Below are 20079 nucleotides of genomic sequence, written 5' to 3'. Positions count from 1 at the left end.
GGTATTTGTGAGAGGATAGGTGCAGTCATCATGTACCTTAAATTAGAAACTCCTCCTTTTATAGATATGTTTTCAATGTGTTATTTTACTGAACATAATTACAATATGCTTTTACAATGTGTTCCAGGTGTTATGTTTTATTTTTTTAATGCATGTGGATATACAGGTTTGAACCTTAGGTGTCAATAATTACATAAATAAATACATCCTTATTTACATGATAAACACAGATATCTATACGCCCAGAATGCCTTATTTCTTTAAATTATTGTATACACTCTTTATTGTTGAGCTCTCATTAAATTGAATTTATTCATATACAAAATAATTAAATGCTCACCGGTATTGTGAATGTCAGAATATGACAGGTCGCCCCAAAGTTTGTGTTAAAAATATCCATACTTTAAGTTATACATACTTTAATTTTTTAATAATGGATTGATGCGTAGATTTGTTTAACTTCATATTCCCCCAAAATTGTTATGTTGGTAGGTTTGTAACACCGGGTCGTGTTATTTTGGGGGTAGGTGTTTTAAAAATGGTCCACCATGTACTGCGCTTGACCTGGGTATGTGTAAATGATTTTAGCTCAGAAAACAAGCAAATGTCCACCTGAAAGGGGTACGATGTACTGAGTTGGTCCCTTAAAGTAATTTTTATATAATATTTCACTATTCATCAAATGTATGTGAGTTTAACTGATGAGCAACAAATAGGGTTACATTGTAAACATCTAGGATTTGGGAGATGAACTATAATTTGGCTTGTTCTTAGTGACTTATGCAGTAGTCAATCAAAGCAAGGACAGCGTCCCATTTTCTGACGTTACACAGGTCAAGTTGCGGTACACATACCATATTCTGATTATATACCACTTACTGGTCCTATGCCAGAGCCACAAAAATAGAGGGAAACAAGGAGAAGAGTTATGTGTATATTTGAATAATAATAGTAGATTGTAGTCTACTGTCTGTTTAAACATCCCAAAGTGTTACAAATGGTACTTTGTGATGTATTATTATGAAAGAAAAGGTTTCTTTGACACCAGTCGGTACCAAAGAATCTTATGCAACGTGGGGCCGTGGTTATTTTTATTTGATGCATATCAAACATGTACAGTATAGGACTACAGAACTACTATTTGCTTATGTTTTACTGTTAAAAATAAGGTATAGATTGATCTTGTTCAGAAGCAGGTTCAGATATCTGCTGTCTTTATACATTATTCATATTGTTTCTTTCTGTTCATATTCAAATAAAAGCCTAAACCTTAATGTATCAATCCAACATTACAAATACTATAGTCTACCTATTTAAATATCTTAAGAGTTATTTGGGACTGAAGCAAAATAAACACATAATAAGCAATAATGAATAAATAGATTGGGTGTTTTGGGGTGTTGAGCTGGGAGATACAATTGTATTTGCTTTTATTTAGTATGAAAACAGCTCCTTGGATAAAGGCAGCCGGTAAATAATAATAATAATAATAATAATAATAAATAATCATAATATTAATCATAGGTCATCAAGTTATCGATTGTAGTATGCAATGAGAGTAATAATATGCAACTAAATTAAGGAATACTAACTTATTGTTGAATAGCTACAGTATAAAAAGATAATAAATTAATTACAAAGGATAATTTCTGAAAGACAATATTTAAACTGTTGATTATATAGAGTTGTTAACTACAAGTAGCCTACTAGGCTAGTACATGTCTAGCACATGAACATGTCTCGTCTTAAAAAATGTTATCGTGGTAAGGTCATCAGGCAAGTTAGTACCACAGGGTCTTCATTAACACAACCCTTTTTCAAACTGCTTTAATAATACATAGATAGGTATATAACGTCTAAATGGCAATAGATTGTCTATTTGTCTAACCTGCCTTTTATACATTTAACATGTTTTTGGTCACATGACAACAGAAAGACATACAACAATAGTGTTATGATTGATAGTAAAAACATCTCACATGTTGTCCCTAAATGAAAATGTTTAATTGCTTTATTCACCATATGCTTTTAACAATAATTATTGTAAGACAAACCATATTAGAACTATTACTTGTAGGGAAAAAGACATAATAATTCTACTTACAAGACAGGAGGCCCAGCTGAGAGGAGATATTTTCCCTTGACCTATTTAGAGGTCTGGTTGAATGTGTTAAATTGTTTATTATTATTATTTATTTCTTAGCAGACGCCCTTATCCAGGGCGACTTACAATCGTAAGCAAAAACATTTCAAGCGTTACAATACAAGTAATACAATAAGAGCAAGCAATACAATAACTTTTGTTCAAGTAAAGTACAAGTTTGACAAACCACAATTCAATAATACAGCAGGTAATAGTGATAGTTACACTTTTAAACCCCAAAGTTATCCCGCAGATTTATAAGCTTACATTTTGAAGAAAATATTTTTACACTTTTAGGACGTTAAGGTAAAAAATAAAAATAAAAATAAAAAATAAAATAAAAAAATCACAATGCTAGGGCAGCAGTGTGGAGTAGTGGTTAGAGCTCTGGACTCTTGACCGGAAGGTCGTGGGTTCAATCCCTGGTAGGGGACACTGCTGCTGTACCCTTGAGCAAGACCCTAGATTGCTCCAGTAAAAACCCAACTGTATAAATGGGTAATTGTATATAAAAAATAATGTGATATCTTGAAACAATTGTAAGTTGCCCTGGATAAGGGCGTCTGCTAAGAAATAAATAATAATAATTTAGATTGGATTTTTAAAGAACAGTAACATTCTTTGGAATAGTTAGTTTGTAAATATACTTGATTCATTGTTTGCCAAATTGACAAACACAGATTTATACAACTCTAAGCACCCTCTTCCTGAGGATATTTGGATCATTCTGTTACAGGCTATTTTAATTATGTAAATGTGCATTTTGAGTCTCTTACCTAAAGTCTAAGTTGCTTTATATATATATATATATATATATATATAATTTGAATTTACACCTTATGAGCAGAGTGGAACAACTGGGGGTCTAAAAAACGCAGATAGCATTTGTTAGAGGAAGTTGACCCAGAAAATCGTTTGCTAGGTGTAAAACCTTTTGGATAGCAACTTTATGATCTACCACATTAGCAGATGTCTTGTCTGGGACCGGGGCTGGAACAGCCTGTCATTGAGTCTCCTTTATTCACCCTCTTTATTGAGATCCATTTACACCGAATTTAGCAAGTAGTTGGAATTCTTAGAACCACTTGAAAGTTGAATGCTTGGTCTTAAGCACAGCAGCAAAAAACTATTTTTAGACACAGTGCATGGATTAGGGGTAAATTATCAATATACCAAAGGATTTTTAAGGATGACAAATAATACAACCCAAATAAATAAATAAATAAAATAGAAAGAATTATCTGCATGATGGTGTTAAGATTTGCAGCCTTGCCATACACCATATTGTCTCATTAACATTAGGTTTTGATCAAAACGTACCCTTGTGTTAAAAAAAAATAATAAAAAAAATAAATAAATAAATAAATAAATAAATAAATAAATAAATAAATAATAATAATAATAATAATAATAATAATAATAATAATAATAATAATAATAATAATCAATTGAATAGAAAGAGTGTTGCTATGGACCAGTGGGTTGTGGTGAAATGTAAAACCCAATGAGATGTTTCAGGAGGATGATGGGAGCCTGAACCCTAACCACCACAGCTACCTGTGAGTTTATTTTTACTGCTTCTGTCACCTGCCTGCTTATTTAACTTTAGCAATTGAGAAAACTGTAATCTCTGCATTTAGATTTTGCACCGAAAACATATTCCATCAACAGTTTCACTTCCCAATACAATCATTCTATTAACCTGAAATATAAACTGATGTAACTATCACTATTACCTGCTGTATTATTGAATTGTGGTTTGTCAAACTTGTACTTTACTTGAACAAAAGTTATTGTATTGCTTGCTCTTATTGTATTACTTGTATTGTAACGCTTGAAATGTTTTTGCTTACGATTGTAAGTCGCCCTGGATAAGGGCGTCTGCTAAGAAATAAATAATAATAATAAACAATTTAACACATTCAACCAGACCTCTAAATAGGTCAAGGGAAAATATCTCCTCTCAGCTGGGCCTCCTGTCTTGTAAGTAGAATTATTATGTCTTTTTCCCTACAAGTAATAGTTCTAATATGGTTTGTCTTACAATAATTATTGTTAAAAGCATATGGTGAATAAAGCAATTAAACATTTTCATTTAGGGACAACATGTGAGATGTTTTTACTATCAATCATAACACTATTGTTGTATGTCTTTCTGTTGTCATGTGACCAAAAACATGTTAAATGTATAAAAGGCAGGTTAGACAAATAGACAATCTATTGCCATTTAGACGTTATATACCTATCTATGTATTATTAAAGCAGTTTGAAAAAGGGTTGTGTTAATGAAGACCCTGTGGTACTAACTTGCCTGATGACCTTACCACGATAACATTTTTTAAGACGAGACATGTTCATGTGCTAGACATGTACTAGCCTAGTAGGCTACTTGTAGTTAACAACTCTATATAATCAACAGTTTAAATATTGTCTTTCAGAAATTATCCTTTGTAATTAATTTATTATCTTTTTATACTGTAGCTATTCAACAATAAGTTAGTATTCCTTAATTTAGTTGCATATTATTACTCTCATTGCATACTACAATCGATAACTTGATGACCTATGATTAATATTATGATTATTTATTATTATTATTATTATTATTATTATTATTTACCGGCTGCCTTTATCCAAGGAGCTGTTTTCATACTAAATAAAAGCAAATACAATTGTATCTCCCAGCTCAACACCCCAAAACACCCAATCTATTTATTCATTATTGCTTATTATGTGTTTATTTTGCTTCAGTCCCAAATAACTCTTAAGATATTTAAATAGGTAGACTATAGTATTTGTAATGTTGGATTGATACATTAAGGTTTAGGCTTTTATTTGAATATGAACAGAAAGAAACAATATGAATAATGTATAAAGACAGCAGATATCTGAACCTGCTTCTGAACAAGATAAATCTATACCTTATTTTTAACAGTAAAACATAAGCAAATAGTAGTTCTGTAGTCCTATACTGTACATGTTTGATATGCATCAAATAAAAATAACCATGGCCCCACGTTGCATAAGATTCTTTGGTACCGACTGGTGTCAAAGAAACCTTTTCTTTCATAATAATACATCACAAAGTACCATTTGTAACACTTTGGGATGTTTAAACAGACAGTAGACTACAATCTACTATTATTATTCAAATATACACATAACTCTTCTCCTTGTTTCCCTCTATTTTTGTGGCTCTGGCATAGGACCAGTAAGTGGTATATAATCAGAATATGGTATGTGTACCGCAACTTGACCTGTGTAACGTCAGAAAATGGGACGCTGTCCTTGCTTTGATTGACTACTGCATAAGTCACTAAGAACAAGCCAAATTATAGTTCATCTCCCAAATCCTAGATGTTTACAATGTAACCCTATTTGTTGCTCATCAGTTAAACTCACATACATTTGATGAATAGTGAAATATTATATAAAAATTACTTTAAGGGACCAACTCAGTACATCGTACCCCTTTCAGGTGGACATTTGCTTGTTTTCTGAGCTAAAATCATTTACACATACCCAGGTCAAGCGCAGTACATGGTGGACCATTTTTAAAACACCTACCCCCAAAATAACACGCCCCGGTGTTACAAACCTACCAACATAACAATTTTGGGGGAATATGAAGTTAAACAAATCTACGCATCAATCCATTATTAAAAAATTAAAGTATGTATAACTTAAAGTATGGATATTTTTAACACAAACTTTGGGGCGACCTGTCATATTCTGACATTCACAATACCGGTGAGCATTTAATTATTTTGTATATGAATAAATTCAATTTAATGAGAGCTCAACAATAAAGAGTGTATACAATAATTTAAAGAAATAAGGCATTCTGGGCGTATAGATATCTGTGTTTATCATGTAAATAAGGATGTATTTATTTATGTAATTATTGACACCTAAGGTTCAAACCTGTATATCCACATGCATTAAAAAAATAAAACATAACACCTGGAACACATTGTAAAAGCATATTGTAATTATGTTCAGTAAAATAACACATTGAAAACATATCTATAAAAGGAGGAGTTTCTAATTTAAGGTACATGATGACTGCACCTATCCTCTCACAAATACCAGGGTTTGTTCATGATTCTTAAATACACAAAGTAAAAATAATGCACTTGTGTTTTTTGGGTGTATATAGAGCATACCAGATATTGTAAAACATGTACCTCAAGAAAATAAATCCACAATAAAGTATTGGAGACTGACCCCATTTCTTTGGAAAGATATAGGCAGGTTCACCAGACCACTCCCTCGAAGAAAGGGATGTCCTTCATTTCAGAAAAGATCTTTGGTTAGAGCTGGGGTCTCTCTCTCTCAAAAAACTGTTCCGTGCCTTTTTCAGGGAATCTAAATACATTACAAAAACCGTAGACCTTATTCTTTAGTGGAATGCTATACTTTACTTATATTTTCTTTACTCTATATTTAACATGTTTAGAACATGTTAAACTCTGTTCTGTTTTATTCAGTTATATTCAATTCAATAAGCTTTTATTGGTATGACAAGAATAAACAAGAATTGCAAAAGCAAATACATATACCTGTTTGTTTGTTTGTTTATAGTTAAACGTCGGCTTAGTTATTTCTATTTTCTTTACGCGGTATTACATGAAAAAAATATGCTCGCATTTTGTTAATGTTCATGCGGTATATTTTTAAAATGTCTTTCATTTTAGCATTTTTAATTTTATTTGCTTCAGGATAAAAATGTTCTCTCATTTTTAGCTTTTAAAAAAAAAATAAAAACAAACAAACAAACAAACATGATTAAACAGTTTTTGTTTTTAGAATTGTTTCCAGGTTTTAATCTTAACGAAAATAAACAAACAATCTCCTTAATGATAATGTTTATTTCCTCCAAATAACCCCTTCAGTTGTATTTATTTAATTTAACCCAAAACTCTAATATACCTATTTGGAAGGCTCTGCATCTCTTAGGCTCTGAAACAGCCCCGCACACATACCGGTCATTTTGGCTCAATGACCTTTGCGCCTTCTGCCTTTCTGGCTAATTTAGACCAGATGTATTCTCCAGTAGCCTGTAAAAAGGGCTGGAGACCCTTCTGGTCAAATGCCGTGTTAACTCATTAGAGTGAATCCTCCGTGTCTCCCTTCACTCCTTTGGGTCCCGACAGGATAGCCTTATCTGATAAAGCCATGCATTCTAAAAACCTCCTTTTGATTTCCCCTCACCCATGTGTTGTTCTACCTTGCCTCCATGCTGGGCCTGTGAGCTAGGGCCCTGGGCCATCCCTATGATGGGAATACATGAGGACAAAATAAGACCAAGTTTTTGTGCAGTACTTCAAATAAACATTACCATTAAAATGTAAGGATGTAGTTAATGCATACCCTATAAGGAACCTTTCAAATATTTATTGGAAGTATACATGACTTGATGTTGCATTTTTTATTCAACCAAAATACAGAAATGCACATAGGTTAATATGCATTAAAACATTCAAACACTTGCACACACCCTTTATTTAGGGTATTATTAAGAAAACAAAAATGTGAAAGGGCCATATAATCCAACTGGAAGGTGAACAAAGTACTCAAATAATGGAAAGTGTCTGGGATTTAAACTAAAGAGGGGTTAATGAATACATTTGTAAATGATCATGGGGTGTAAATTAAGGTATAGTAAAAAATAAAAAGTTTGGTTTAAAATAATTATTATTATAGGACATATACAATACAGAGAGGAGCAGCAACTGGCTGTGGTTGAGACGGAAAGATTCTGGCTGGGGACAGGTAAGTAAGGTGGGCTGAGTTGAGTGGGGGACGGAGGGGGGTGATGCTGGGACGCCAGAATCACCGTCGAGCCCTCTTGAGGTGTCGTGGGCTAGTCGACGAAACACTGTGGATGGAAGGTGCCCACTTGAAAACCCCAGAGATGTACCCTACTTAGCTCAATCCAGACGGTTGTCATGCTGATGCGCTGGGGAGGCCGCACTTTGGTTGATCCCCGGAGCCAGCATCACAGCCGTTGTGTGTGCTGATGCGCCAGGGAGGCAAAATAAGCTGATCCCTGGAGCCAGCATTACACTTCAGCCATTAACACCAGACAGAAGGATATCTACATCATCATATGGAAGGAAACGTAAATGGATGGAGATGCATATGGATCACATTAGTTTACTGTAAAGCTACGTCTTAGTTGGTGCTTATCTTGGCGAGAGCCGAGTTCAAATCAGCATGAAGTTTTAACATCTACTCTCGTGTAATGGAAATCATGGGGCATTAGGACCCTGCAGTCACGGGTGAAAACATTTCTGTCTATTCTTTTGAAGGCCGCGGTATATTCAAGTGAGATAACCACCTGTTTTCCAAACAACAAAACTAGACTACACGACTCCAGGATTGATGATTTTGCAAAAGTAACTTCCTATCTAATTATTATCGTCTTTCAGCACATATATACCCCCCAGTCTGTTCATTACATGTAAAATCGAATGGCACATATTCTCACTGGGTGTGTGTTTTGTGCGCATGTGCGGTGCAAAGGAACCGCCCCCATATTTAAGTCACAGAACGAGTTTTTGGAGTCATTTAGCGGGTGAATCTTGAAGCGGGCAGATGTCTGAGAGGGAGAGAATTCGGGCTGTACTTGTGCAGGGCAGGTGTTTGTTTTTTTTGGAAAAACAGAGAGAGAGAGAGAGAGAGAGAGAGAGAGAGAGAGAGAGAGAGAGAGAGCTTTTTCAGAAATTGTACTTTGGTAGATTTGTTTTGTTTTGTTTTGTTCTTTTTTTATAAATATTTAATTTAATATCTGTTTTATTTTATGATACGCTGTTTTAAACTTTCTTTTTCATTAAGTGTCTATATATATATTATATATATATATATATATATATATATATATATATATATATATATATAATGAGATAACAGTGTGTAATGTTTGTTTAAATGCTTTTAAATGGGGAATAAGGCATTTTCTTTTTTTGGTTTTTCTTTTTGCTTTTAATAACTTCTTTTTAAACTTTCTCCTTTTTCATTGAGTGTCTTATGTAAAAAAAAGACTTTAATGCTGTCTGCACAAAGCATAAGTTAACATAAGCATTTATAAAAACTTGGGTAGCCCACAATCCCGATTACATAAATAACATATTAAATACAGATTTGTTGTCCATATCTTATAAAAGACGTGCCATAAGTTTATAGGGATATATATATAATATATACCTATATTCAATAAGCATATATGTCTTGTAACCATAATAAAATCCACGGCCCCCTCATTATATATTCATAAATCCACACCCCTCATTATATATTCATAAATTCATAAATCCACGCCCCCTCATTATATATTCATAAATTCATACCTATAAGGTCAAAAAAAGTCAAAAGGGTCATAAATTAGACTTTTGACATAAGCTATAGTAATATTACTACTCAGGTCGCCCTCCCAAACTGAGCAGCCGGGCAAGCAGGAAACTAATGACCTGTGTCTGAGATGGGAGTCAGTGTTCACACATCAACAATAAGCCGGTCCCTACACAGAGCTGGCCTGTATGGACAGGTGGTAAGAATGAAGCCATTACTCAAAAAGCTTCATCTTAAAGCACGTATGGAGTTGGCAAAAAAACATGTAGATGATACTGCAGACATGTGGAAAAAGGGTTTTGTGGTCAGACAAGACAAAAATTTAACTTTTCTGTCTAAATTCCAAGCGTTACGTCTGGCGCAAGCCCAACACTGCACATCACCCAACTGTCAAGCATGGTGGTAGCAGGATGATGTTATGGGGATGCTTCTCTTCAGCAGGGACTGGGAAGCTTGTTAGGATAGAGGGGAGAATGCATGGTGCAAAGTACAGGTCGAATCCTTGAGGTAAACATGTTTGAGTCAGCCAAGACTCTGAAACTGGGGAGGAAATTCACATTTCAGCAGGACAAAGACCCGAAGCACAAAGCCAAAGCCACACTGGAGTGGTTGAACAAGAAAATAATTAAATGTTCTTGAGTGGCCCAGTCAAAGTCCTGACTTGAATCAAATCGAAATGTATGGCAATACTTGAAGATAGCAGTCCATCAAAAAGATTCCCAACAAACTTATCAGAAATGGAGCAATTTTTCTGTGAAGAATGGGCAAAAATGTCACCATCCTACTGTGCAAAGCTAGTAGAGACCTATCCAAAAAGACTCATAGCAGTAATTGCTGCAAAAGGTGCTTCTACAAAAGTACTGACTTAAGGGGTTGAAGACTTATGCAACCAGTAAATTTCATTTTGTACATTTTCTTTGCAAGTTTTGCTGACATTTAACCTCCTATAACAGTGTTCAGTTTAACCACTACAGCTTTGAATAAAAAAACATTTGTTTGAAAAACTGTGCATACATTATTTGTAATTCAACAAAATGTGACATTATTGGTAGGGGGTGAATACTTCTGCAAATCACTGTACCTGCCTCCTAATTACCGGCAGGTGACACAAATTAAATCATAAAACAATTAAACAGTTCATCAAATTAAATAAACTAATTACACCTGTGTCTGTGCGAGCACAGCCACACCCACACACATTTATCTGGCAGGGGTAGAAATTAACCCTATCCCTGCCAGCCACCAACACATTTTCTTCAGGCAGGGATTCGCCCTGCCACAATGCATACATATACACATACACAACCAAAAGAATTTGGTGAACCAGACCCAAAAGACTAGGGGTATCAAACTCCAGTCCTCGAGGGCCTCACAGTCTTCTGGTTTTCATTCCAACTTAAGCTCTCAATTAACTTAATTGATCTAATTATTTGTTCAATTGGACATATTTAATGTTTTGTCAAGGTCTTTTGCATTTGATTATTTCAAAAATGCACTTGATTCAAGGTACACTACCTATAAAACATTTTGAGGCCTGGAAAGAAGTGTTAAATTTGTGCAATTACATAATTAGACCAATTAAGTAATTAAATGCTCGGGTGGAACGAAAGGTAGAAGACACTGCAGTCCTCCAGGAACTGAGTTTGACACTCCTGCAAAAGGCCAGTTTATTACAACTAATGTTGCCAAATGCACCTATTTACAATATAAAAATTTAAGTGTCAAGGTGTGGCAGGGCGAAAGCCCTAGATGTAAATAGCGTGTGTGGGAAAGTAAGGTTGGCAGGGATGTAAATCTGTAAATAAATCTGTCCCTGCCAACAATCACAGGTGTGGCCATTCCCCAATTAGGTAACTGAGTGCTAATTGGAGAATGGCCACGAGCAGCAGTGTGTAGTGGTTAGGGCCCTGGACTCTTGACCGGAGGGTCATGGGATCAATCCCAGGTGGGGGACATTGCTGCTGTACCCTTGAGCAAGGTACTTTACCTAGATTGCTCCAGTAAAAACCCAACTGTATAAATGGGTAATTGTATGTAAAAAATAATGTGATATCTTGTAACAATTGTAAGTCGCCCTGGATAAGGGCGTCTGCTAAGAAATAAATAATAATAATAATAATAATAATAATAATAATAATAATAATAATAAATAAAAATGAGAGAAAATCCTCTCTTTAGGTGGTGGTGTAAGGAGAAAAGCCAGTGAAGGCGTTGCCCAGCTTTGCCCATGTAAGTTTTGGATCTATAGTCCTTATTGTTGTGTTTAAACTCTTTATTTCGGCCCTCGTGCCTTGTTCATTCGTTTGTGTTTTTTTCTTTGGTTTTGTATTAAATAAATGTGCACATATGTGCTTAAACTGCAACTTCGTGACTGAGTCTCATTCCTGCCGGTAACAGCTTGGGCCGTGACGCTATCCTGCCACACAAGGCTACACGATTGTGTTAAAGGTGTTAAACATGGAAATTGAGAAATACTTCCAGCATACAATTTTATATCAGAATATCTACTACATTAGGACCAAATTCCCAACAGTACATACATAAAATACTTTCTTTTTATACATTATTTCTGCCTGTCTGTAGTAACTAAAACCTCAGATGTCCATATGGATTAAAAAGTGATCAGTTAGTAAGTTAAAAACACTATGCCACATGTTTGGACTGAGATGAATTAAGAAAGTCTTACTCAAATCAAACAAACTCCATTTGCTGTTTCTAGGTAATGATACCGAGCGTGATATAGTTTTGCAATTTCAACACAGGTCATGTTCAACACAGGAAACCTTATTTCAAGGGAGTTAAGAACAAACCTAAATGCATGCAACAACTGTGAGCCGTTACCCAATACATTACTTGGGTATAAATATCATATGTTAATAATATTCATATATTATCCAAACATGATGAATATGAAGCCTATTGTGGAGAAGTTCTGACCTCAGCAACCTGTTCTTGACCCCAGAAGCAGGCATAGTGCAGCGGTGTGTTCCCATGTTCATTCACTGCATTGGTGTCCGCTTTGCACTGGATCAGCTGAAACAAAGGTAAGCCATTACACACAGGTTCACAAATGGAATTACACAACATAATAAAATGATTGCTGAATATAAAATGATTAGAGCTTTATTACTTTAATGAGCTAGCCGTCTTTTTTTCTTTTTTTTAGTTTTTTTGTTATTTTCTCCTCAATTTTGTAGTGTCCAATTACTTTGTTTAGCTCACTTGTGCTTGTACTTTTTGTACAATGAGAAAACGTTGGCAGTTTCAGCACTACGCCGGTGGGCATTTTCAGGAGCTAATCGCTTTGCTGCATGTAGACATAATACAATAATTAATATAGTAACATAAATCAAACACTGTGACAAGACCTACTCCTGATGGATTCTACCAGCCCTCAGTACTGTATGTGGATGAAAGGTGCTGGTGCTGCTACCTAAATGTATGAAACAAATTCTCATGTATCAGTGATTCAGTGGTACAAACAGATTGATACATTATGATTGAGGGAGTATTGTGGTGAGGAATCATATCGTCATAAAGAACCACTGCCTGTGCTTGACAAGATGCTCGGATATATTGTGAGAAGTGTTGAATTTAAATCAAGGGAAGTAATGTTAAAACTCTACAATGCATTAGTAAGACCTCACCTAGAATATTGTGTTCAGTTCTGGTCACCTCGTTACAAAAAGGATATTGCTGCTCTAGAAAGAGTGCAAAGAAGAGCAACCAGAATTATCCCGGGTTTAAAAGGCATGTCGTATGCAGACAGGCTAAAAGAATTGAATCTATTCAGTCTTGAACAAATGTGGCGATCTGATTCAAACATTAAAAATCCTAAAAGGTATAGACAATGTCGACCCAGTGGACTTTTTTGACCAGAAAAAAGAAGAAACAAGGATCAGGGGTCACAAATGGAGATTAGATAAAGGGGCATTCAAAACAGAAAATAGGAGGCACTTTTTTACACAGAGAATTGTGAGGGTCTGGAACCAACTCCCCAGTAATGTTGTTGAAGCTGAGACCCTGGGATCCTTCAAGAAGCTGCTTGATGAGACTCTGGGATCAATATGCTACTAACAACCAAATGAGCAAGATGGGCTGAATGGCCTCCTCTCGTTTGTAAACTTTCTTATGTTCTTATGTTCTTCTTATGTTCTATGTTTACTCTGAGCAGAAGTGTGCGCCACCACCTTGTAATGTTTATTCTGAAATCGAGTAACGTCACCTGAAAGCAAGTGAGATTCCTCTATACATGCAATGTCAGTTTTTTTCCTTCGAAGATAATCTAAGCATTGCGCTCTCTTTATAAGGTGATTGGCCCCACGCAAATTCCAGGAACTAATAACTACCCATGGTCAAAGAGAGGAATAAAGATCCAAAAAACAGAATAAGATAGATACATAACTCTCACAGAAAAAATAAATAGAATATGCAGAAATGTAACTGGCTCGGCACTCATCAAGTAGTAACATACTGTAGTATAACCACATGGTACTGATAGGAACACAGCAAAATAAACTAAAGAGAAAATCCAATAGTCATGTCCACCTCTCCCCACCCTACCCTCCACCCACCCGACCTCCCTCCCCAGCGCACACTGCAATCCCAGTGAACCAAAATACCACGAGGGGAACCTAAAACAACCTCACATATACTAAAGAAAGAATGCAAGCTGAACAACTGCAACAAGCATAAAACTATCCCCAACCCCAAAAAGTTATATTATATTATATACATATATACACAAACACACATACAATATATATATATATTATATATATATATATATATATATATATATATATATATATATATATATATACACACATACATACACACACACACACACATATATATACACATATACATACACTACCGGTCAAAAGTTTTAGAACACCTCCATTTTTCCAGTTTTTATTGAAATTTACGCAGTTTAATGTCTCAATGTACTCTGAAATTAAAGCATAGAACAAATCAACAATTGGAGATAAATAGAAATCATGGAATCGTTTTGTTTAACAAAATTTAATCTAAATTTTTGACTCCTCAAAGTAGCCACCTTTTGCAGATATAACAGCCGAACACACTCGTGGCATTCTTTCTACAATGGAAATCAAATATTGTTCGGAAAGTTCTTCCCAACACTGTTGCAGAAGTTCCCACAAATGTGTTGCACTTGTAGGTTGCTTTGCTTTCACCCTTCTGTCCAGTTCATCCCGATGGGGTTTAAGTCTGGGGACTCTGCTGGCCATTCCATGATTTGAAGCCTACCGTCTTGTTCTTTTCTGATATAGCCTGGAGGTATGTTTTGGGTCATTATCTTGCTGTAGGATGAACCCCTGACCAACTAGGTGTATACCAGAAGGTATTGCATGGCGCTGCAAAATGCTGTGGTAGCAGTTTTGGTTCAGGGTGCCACTCACTCTGTGCAAGTCGCCGACTCTAGATCCAGCAAAAGAGCCCCAGATCATCACGCTTCCTCCTTCATGTTTGACAGTTGGTGTCACACACCGAGGAACCACCCTTTCGCCTACTCAACGGCGTACAAAACCCCTGCGTGATGAACCGAAGATTTCAAATTTTGATTCATCGGTCCATAAGACCTTCTTCCAGTCTTCAGTTGTCCACTGGTGGTGCTTCATGGCCCAGGCAAGCCTCTTTTTCTTATTTTGCCATCTTAGCAATGGCTTTCTTACTGCCACTCGACCTGTCAAACCTGCAGCTCGAAGTCTTCTCTTCACAGTTGAAACTGAGACTTGCTTACTTAGACCAGTGTTAAGCTGTGCTTGAAGCTGTTGTCCTGTGAGCCGCCTATCACGCAAGCTGTTGACTCTCAGAAACTTGTCTTCTGATTCTGTTGGGGCTTTGCGTCTGCCAGACCTCTTCCTGTCAGAGTTTCCTCCAGTTTCCAAGTGCCTTTTGATGGTGTAGGAAACTGCACTCACTGACACCTTGGCTTTCTTTGCAATTTCTCTAAAGGAAAGACCTACACTTTTAAGGGTTATAATGGTCTGTCTGTCTTCCTTTGTTAATTGCCTTTTTCTTGCCATTATGAGAGCAATATACTACTTCCTGCAGTACAATACTGTCCAAATAATGCTTAAGAGGGTGTAGTAACACAGTCTGTTCCAACACTGCTTTTACTTTTACTGTAAGTAATCAACAAAAGTTGGGACACCTGTAGGAATTGTTAGCATCAACTTTCAAGGCTTAATTTACTTCCATTACAGCTGTAAGTTGTTAACCCATTACTTGTTCCCTGAAAAAGGCCTTTTTGTATAACTCTGAAATGTACATTATTTTTCAGTTTTTGGTAACCTAAACTTTTTTTTTTTTAACCTCTGGCAGTTTACTGCTTACCTTTGTACCATTTCAGGTTATTCACTGGACTTGAACTGCTTAAATTTCAATAAAAACTGGAAAAATGGGGGTGTTCTAAAACTTTTGACCGGTAGTGTATATACACACACATACATACATACATACATATATACATATTATATATATATATATATATATTATATATATATATATATATATATATATATATATATATATACACACACACACACATACATATATACACACACACACACACATAAATATGCGTATGTATACCCACACAAAGAACCCATTCATACAAGAAGAAAATAAAAATAGCAATGACAATAATAGATGAAATGTCAAAACAACCCGACTGGTTATAGAAAGTCACTGCAAAAGTCCCATACATTGACATTATAACCACATTGACGACAAAAAATATATAATATACATATACATACATACACACACACACACACACACACACACACACACACACAGTTCCAGTCCAGTTCCTTACAATTTTCTATATATTGACGGTACCATATACCATAACAGCAACAGACAAGTTAGTCCATCTTCTCCTCCAGAGGGAACCGAAGGGCCTTGCGCACAGTAGAAACCGCAAGCACCGCGAAATCCTGGAAATGTTGGCTGACGAAAGCAGCAACCTCATCCTGAGTGTCAAAGGACAAGCACGCTCCGCCATAATTAACCTTCAGAACAGCAGGGTATACTAAAAAGTTATCAACTCCATGGGACCGACACTTCGCCCTGACCTCTCCAAACACCCTCCTCTTCGCAGCAGTAATGGAAGAATAATCCACATAGAAAGACAGCTTTCGACCTTGAACGACAACCGGGTCTGATTTTCGAGCAGCCTGAAGAATGCGCTGTCGGTCAGTGTAGCGTAGGCACTGAAATATCAAAGTATGGGCCCCACTGGAATCTCTATTACCATCGTAGTAAATGCGATGTGCTCTGTTTAGCTCGAGAGGGGGGTGATCGCCATTAGACTTCATTGCCGGAAACCAACGTGGAATTTCTTTTTGAAGAAATCGAACAGGGTCATCACCTTCGACTCGCTCCGGTAGGCCCACCGGTCTTATATTGCAAAGACGATTTCTGTCCTCGAGATCTGCCATCTTGTCTTGCATTGCGTCAATACGAGCGTTGCATTGATTAATTTCACCTTTTTGCTGGCGAAGATCTGCTCTGGTGTTGTCTTGCCTTGCAGTTAACTTCTTTACCGAGGACGCAATATCAGTAACCTCATTTTTAAAGAGCATTGAGGACAACAGTGATATCAGCCACACTTTTAAGAATAGGCCGCAAGGCTGCGTCTATTGCTTCCCGGCCCGACCCCTTGAAGGCGAGTGTAACCTCGGCCAAGCGCGTCTCCCAATCCGGGGCCACACTGACTTCAAGTGCTTTCCCTCAGGTGTCGACTGAGGAGAAGCAATGGATGCCTTGCGCGAAGCAGCCATGGTAATCCGACACTATACACTTTTTTTTTTTTTTGCAACATATAGGATTTTCAGTTTATGTTGTTTTAGTAAACTGGGGAGGCGCAGTTATTTTTTACATAGCTCCGGGAGGCTCACTATGAAAGTTTGAGAACCACTGCTCTAGAGAATATTATACAATACTTCAGAAACTTAAAAAAAAAACACACAACTTTACTGATTTTCCATTCCAATAATTTATATTTAAAATACTGTGCATATGTATTTATGTTTGTGTGTTTATATATATATATATATATATATATATATATATATATATATATATTAGACACACACACACACACTGATAAGAATATTCTACAACCAAGTTCTCATTACATTTTTATAGATAACATGTTGCAGTAATGAGAGTAAGATCATTAACTCTGTTTACTTGTACTAAAAAATACACCTTTCATTAGTTAATATAAAAGATTATACATAAAAAGAAAACTTGAATCTAAGACTGTGTTTGACCAGTAACTCCCACTCGGCCTGCCAAGATTAAATTTTGCTTATCTGCTAATGTCCAATGTTGCCTCGCTCATGAAGGCAACTCGATCATGGCCATATGCATGCACCAAAGTCATCAAATTAGGTCACAGCTTGTACTGAATTGTCTCATGACTTAACAGTTTCCCTGTTAAATTAAAACCTTTATACTTATATTGTTTCAATTAGATTGGAAAACTTGTGTTTAGCTTAAAGGCTGCTTCCCAATCAAGTTTACCCTTTTTGTAATAAGAAACATGACTGTGAACACATTCTCAAGCCAATTAAATGAGATGCTTGTTTTCTGCCTTTCCTCTCAAGGTTATTGGCCTTTGGCACCGGTAGCTCTCAGATAAGGAAAGCTTATTTCATTTCACAGGTGTCACTGGTCAGCAAGCTCAACCCAGCTCCCTTTTTACTCAGACTTACAAAGATTCTATAATAACAATTACTACCATCATACTAGAATAAACAGGACTAGAAGTTGCAGGCAACTTTAAGGCTTCCAAGCGTTTACAGCAGAACAAGATACGGTTTGAGACTTGTGAAAATGGAAATCACATGAACATTTTCTTAATTGGAAAGCATCATTTTATTGTGTGTGTTTTTTGTAGGATAACGGTTATTATTTTATAAATGTTGGTTTAGTATTCATTTTGATAACTACTTGTGATTCGTTGAGAGTGCATTGCGCGCTGTGGAACTTTCAGCTGCATATTTTAAATAACCCAGCTGTCAAATTTCTGTACAGGCCGAGATCACTGTAATGTTATGAACAAATGGCAAATAATAATATAAAAAACGTCAACTTTACACTCTTAAAAAAATAAAGTGGGCACAGTATTTATTTATTTTTTTTTACCATTATATGATTTACTGTTAGATGTGATAATAGTATTAAATATTGTTCCTGTCTTGCAGAGTAACTAACACGTATTTTGTAGACTAGATATCCCACCTAGTCATTCTGCACTAATAGTAAATGGATTTTATGAAAAGGGGACAACCCAACAGAACCAATGTTGCATGCGAGCAGGTGGATGGTTGCCGTGTTTACCTTGGTGACAATATCATGGTGCCCGTGGCTGGAAGCGAGGTGAAGGGGCGTGTCATCCCCCCGGTTCATCACATTGATCCGTGCCCCTCGCATGATCAGCATATCCACAACATTACAGCGGCCTTCCCTACAGGCCCAGTGCAGCGGGCTAAAACCGTGATCATCTCTGTGGAGGAGAGAAAGAAATGATTTACATTTTTTAAAATCTATCAAGTATATTAACAGATATTATATTTCATTGTTTTACACCAATAACTCCTGCAGTACATACAAAATTTCCCTGTTAATTATATTTATTCTGCAGCAAATATATGCCTCTAATATCCAGCAGCTAAAGTACTTTTTCACTGATGCCCTAAATGGTGCTATAATATTGGTTTTCAGGTCAAATAAAAGCATTGATGTGAGGATCACTCTTGTCGTTAATTACTTTACAAGTTACATTGTATTATTACTATGCTCAAATGATTTGTATAATATTGCTGTAATGGTATAAAACTAATGCTGGGACGGACACATCTTGCTCGTTTGGTTGTTAGTAGCTTATTGATCCCAGAATCTCATCAGACAGCTTCTTGAAGGCTCCCAGGGTGACAGCTTCATCAACACCTGGGTCGACACTGTCTATACCTTTTAGGATTTTCAATGCTTGAATCAGATCACCGCGTAGTCTTCTTTGTTCAAGACTGAACAGATTCAATTCTTTTAGCCTGTCTGCATACGACATGCCTTTTAAACCCAGGATAATTCTGGTTGCTCTTCTTTGCACTCTTTCTAGAGCAGCAATATCCTTTTTGTAATGAGGTGACCAGAACTGAACACAGTATTCTAGGTGAGGTCTTACTAATGCATTGTAAAGTTTTAACATTACTTCCCTTGATTTAAATTCAACACTTCACAATATATCCGAGCATCTTGTTGGCCTTTTTTATTGTTTGGTTCTGTTGTCCGAGTAACAATTCCAACTTCCTGTTGCTGTTGTCTGTGCTTGTTTGATGCAGACAATGGAGGTGTTGCCCACAAGTGTACGTGGCAAACATGAGCCTTCTCAGGGACCGCCGCGTTCACAGTACAACAAAAAACAGACCAAATCAGTCGCATAGCCCTCTTTGGAGCAGGGCATTGAAAACGGCTGGACCTGGACCAGCTGCATTTACACTACAAAATTTTTTTTTAAAAAAGACCAAAGCCGTCTCAGGTCGACT

The 20079-nt window shown here is 36.2% G+C and overlaps 1 protein-coding gene across 3 annotated transcripts in view; it reads right to left on the bottom strand.

Moving 5' to 3' along the window:
* Positions 1-20079, bottom strand: part of LOC117407398 (integrin-linked protein kinase) — a 127973-nt gene that overhangs the window by 77255 nt on the left and 30639 nt on the right. For all 3 annotated transcript variants that reach the window (XM_034012376.3, XM_034012375.3, XM_034012377.3), the window contains 2 exons: positions 18875-19040; positions 12434-12529 (listed from right to left, as the gene is read on the bottom strand). In XM_034012376.3, coding sequence (XP_033868267.1) covers positions 12434-12529; positions 18875-19040 — 262 coding nt within the window. The remainder of the gene's footprint in view (positions 1-12433; positions 12530-18874; positions 19041-20079) is intronic.

Source organism: Acipenser ruthenus, chromosome 8 (assembly GCF_902713425.1).
Source record: "Acipenser ruthenus chromosome 8, fAciRut3.2 maternal haplotype, whole genome shotgun sequence".
Classification (NCBI taxonomy): domain Eukaryota; kingdom Metazoa; phylum Chordata; class Actinopteri; order Acipenseriformes; family Acipenseridae; genus Acipenser; species Acipenser ruthenus.
The sequence above is the reverse complement of the archived record's forward strand: the minus strand, read 5'-3'. Positions and strand labels throughout refer to the sequence as shown.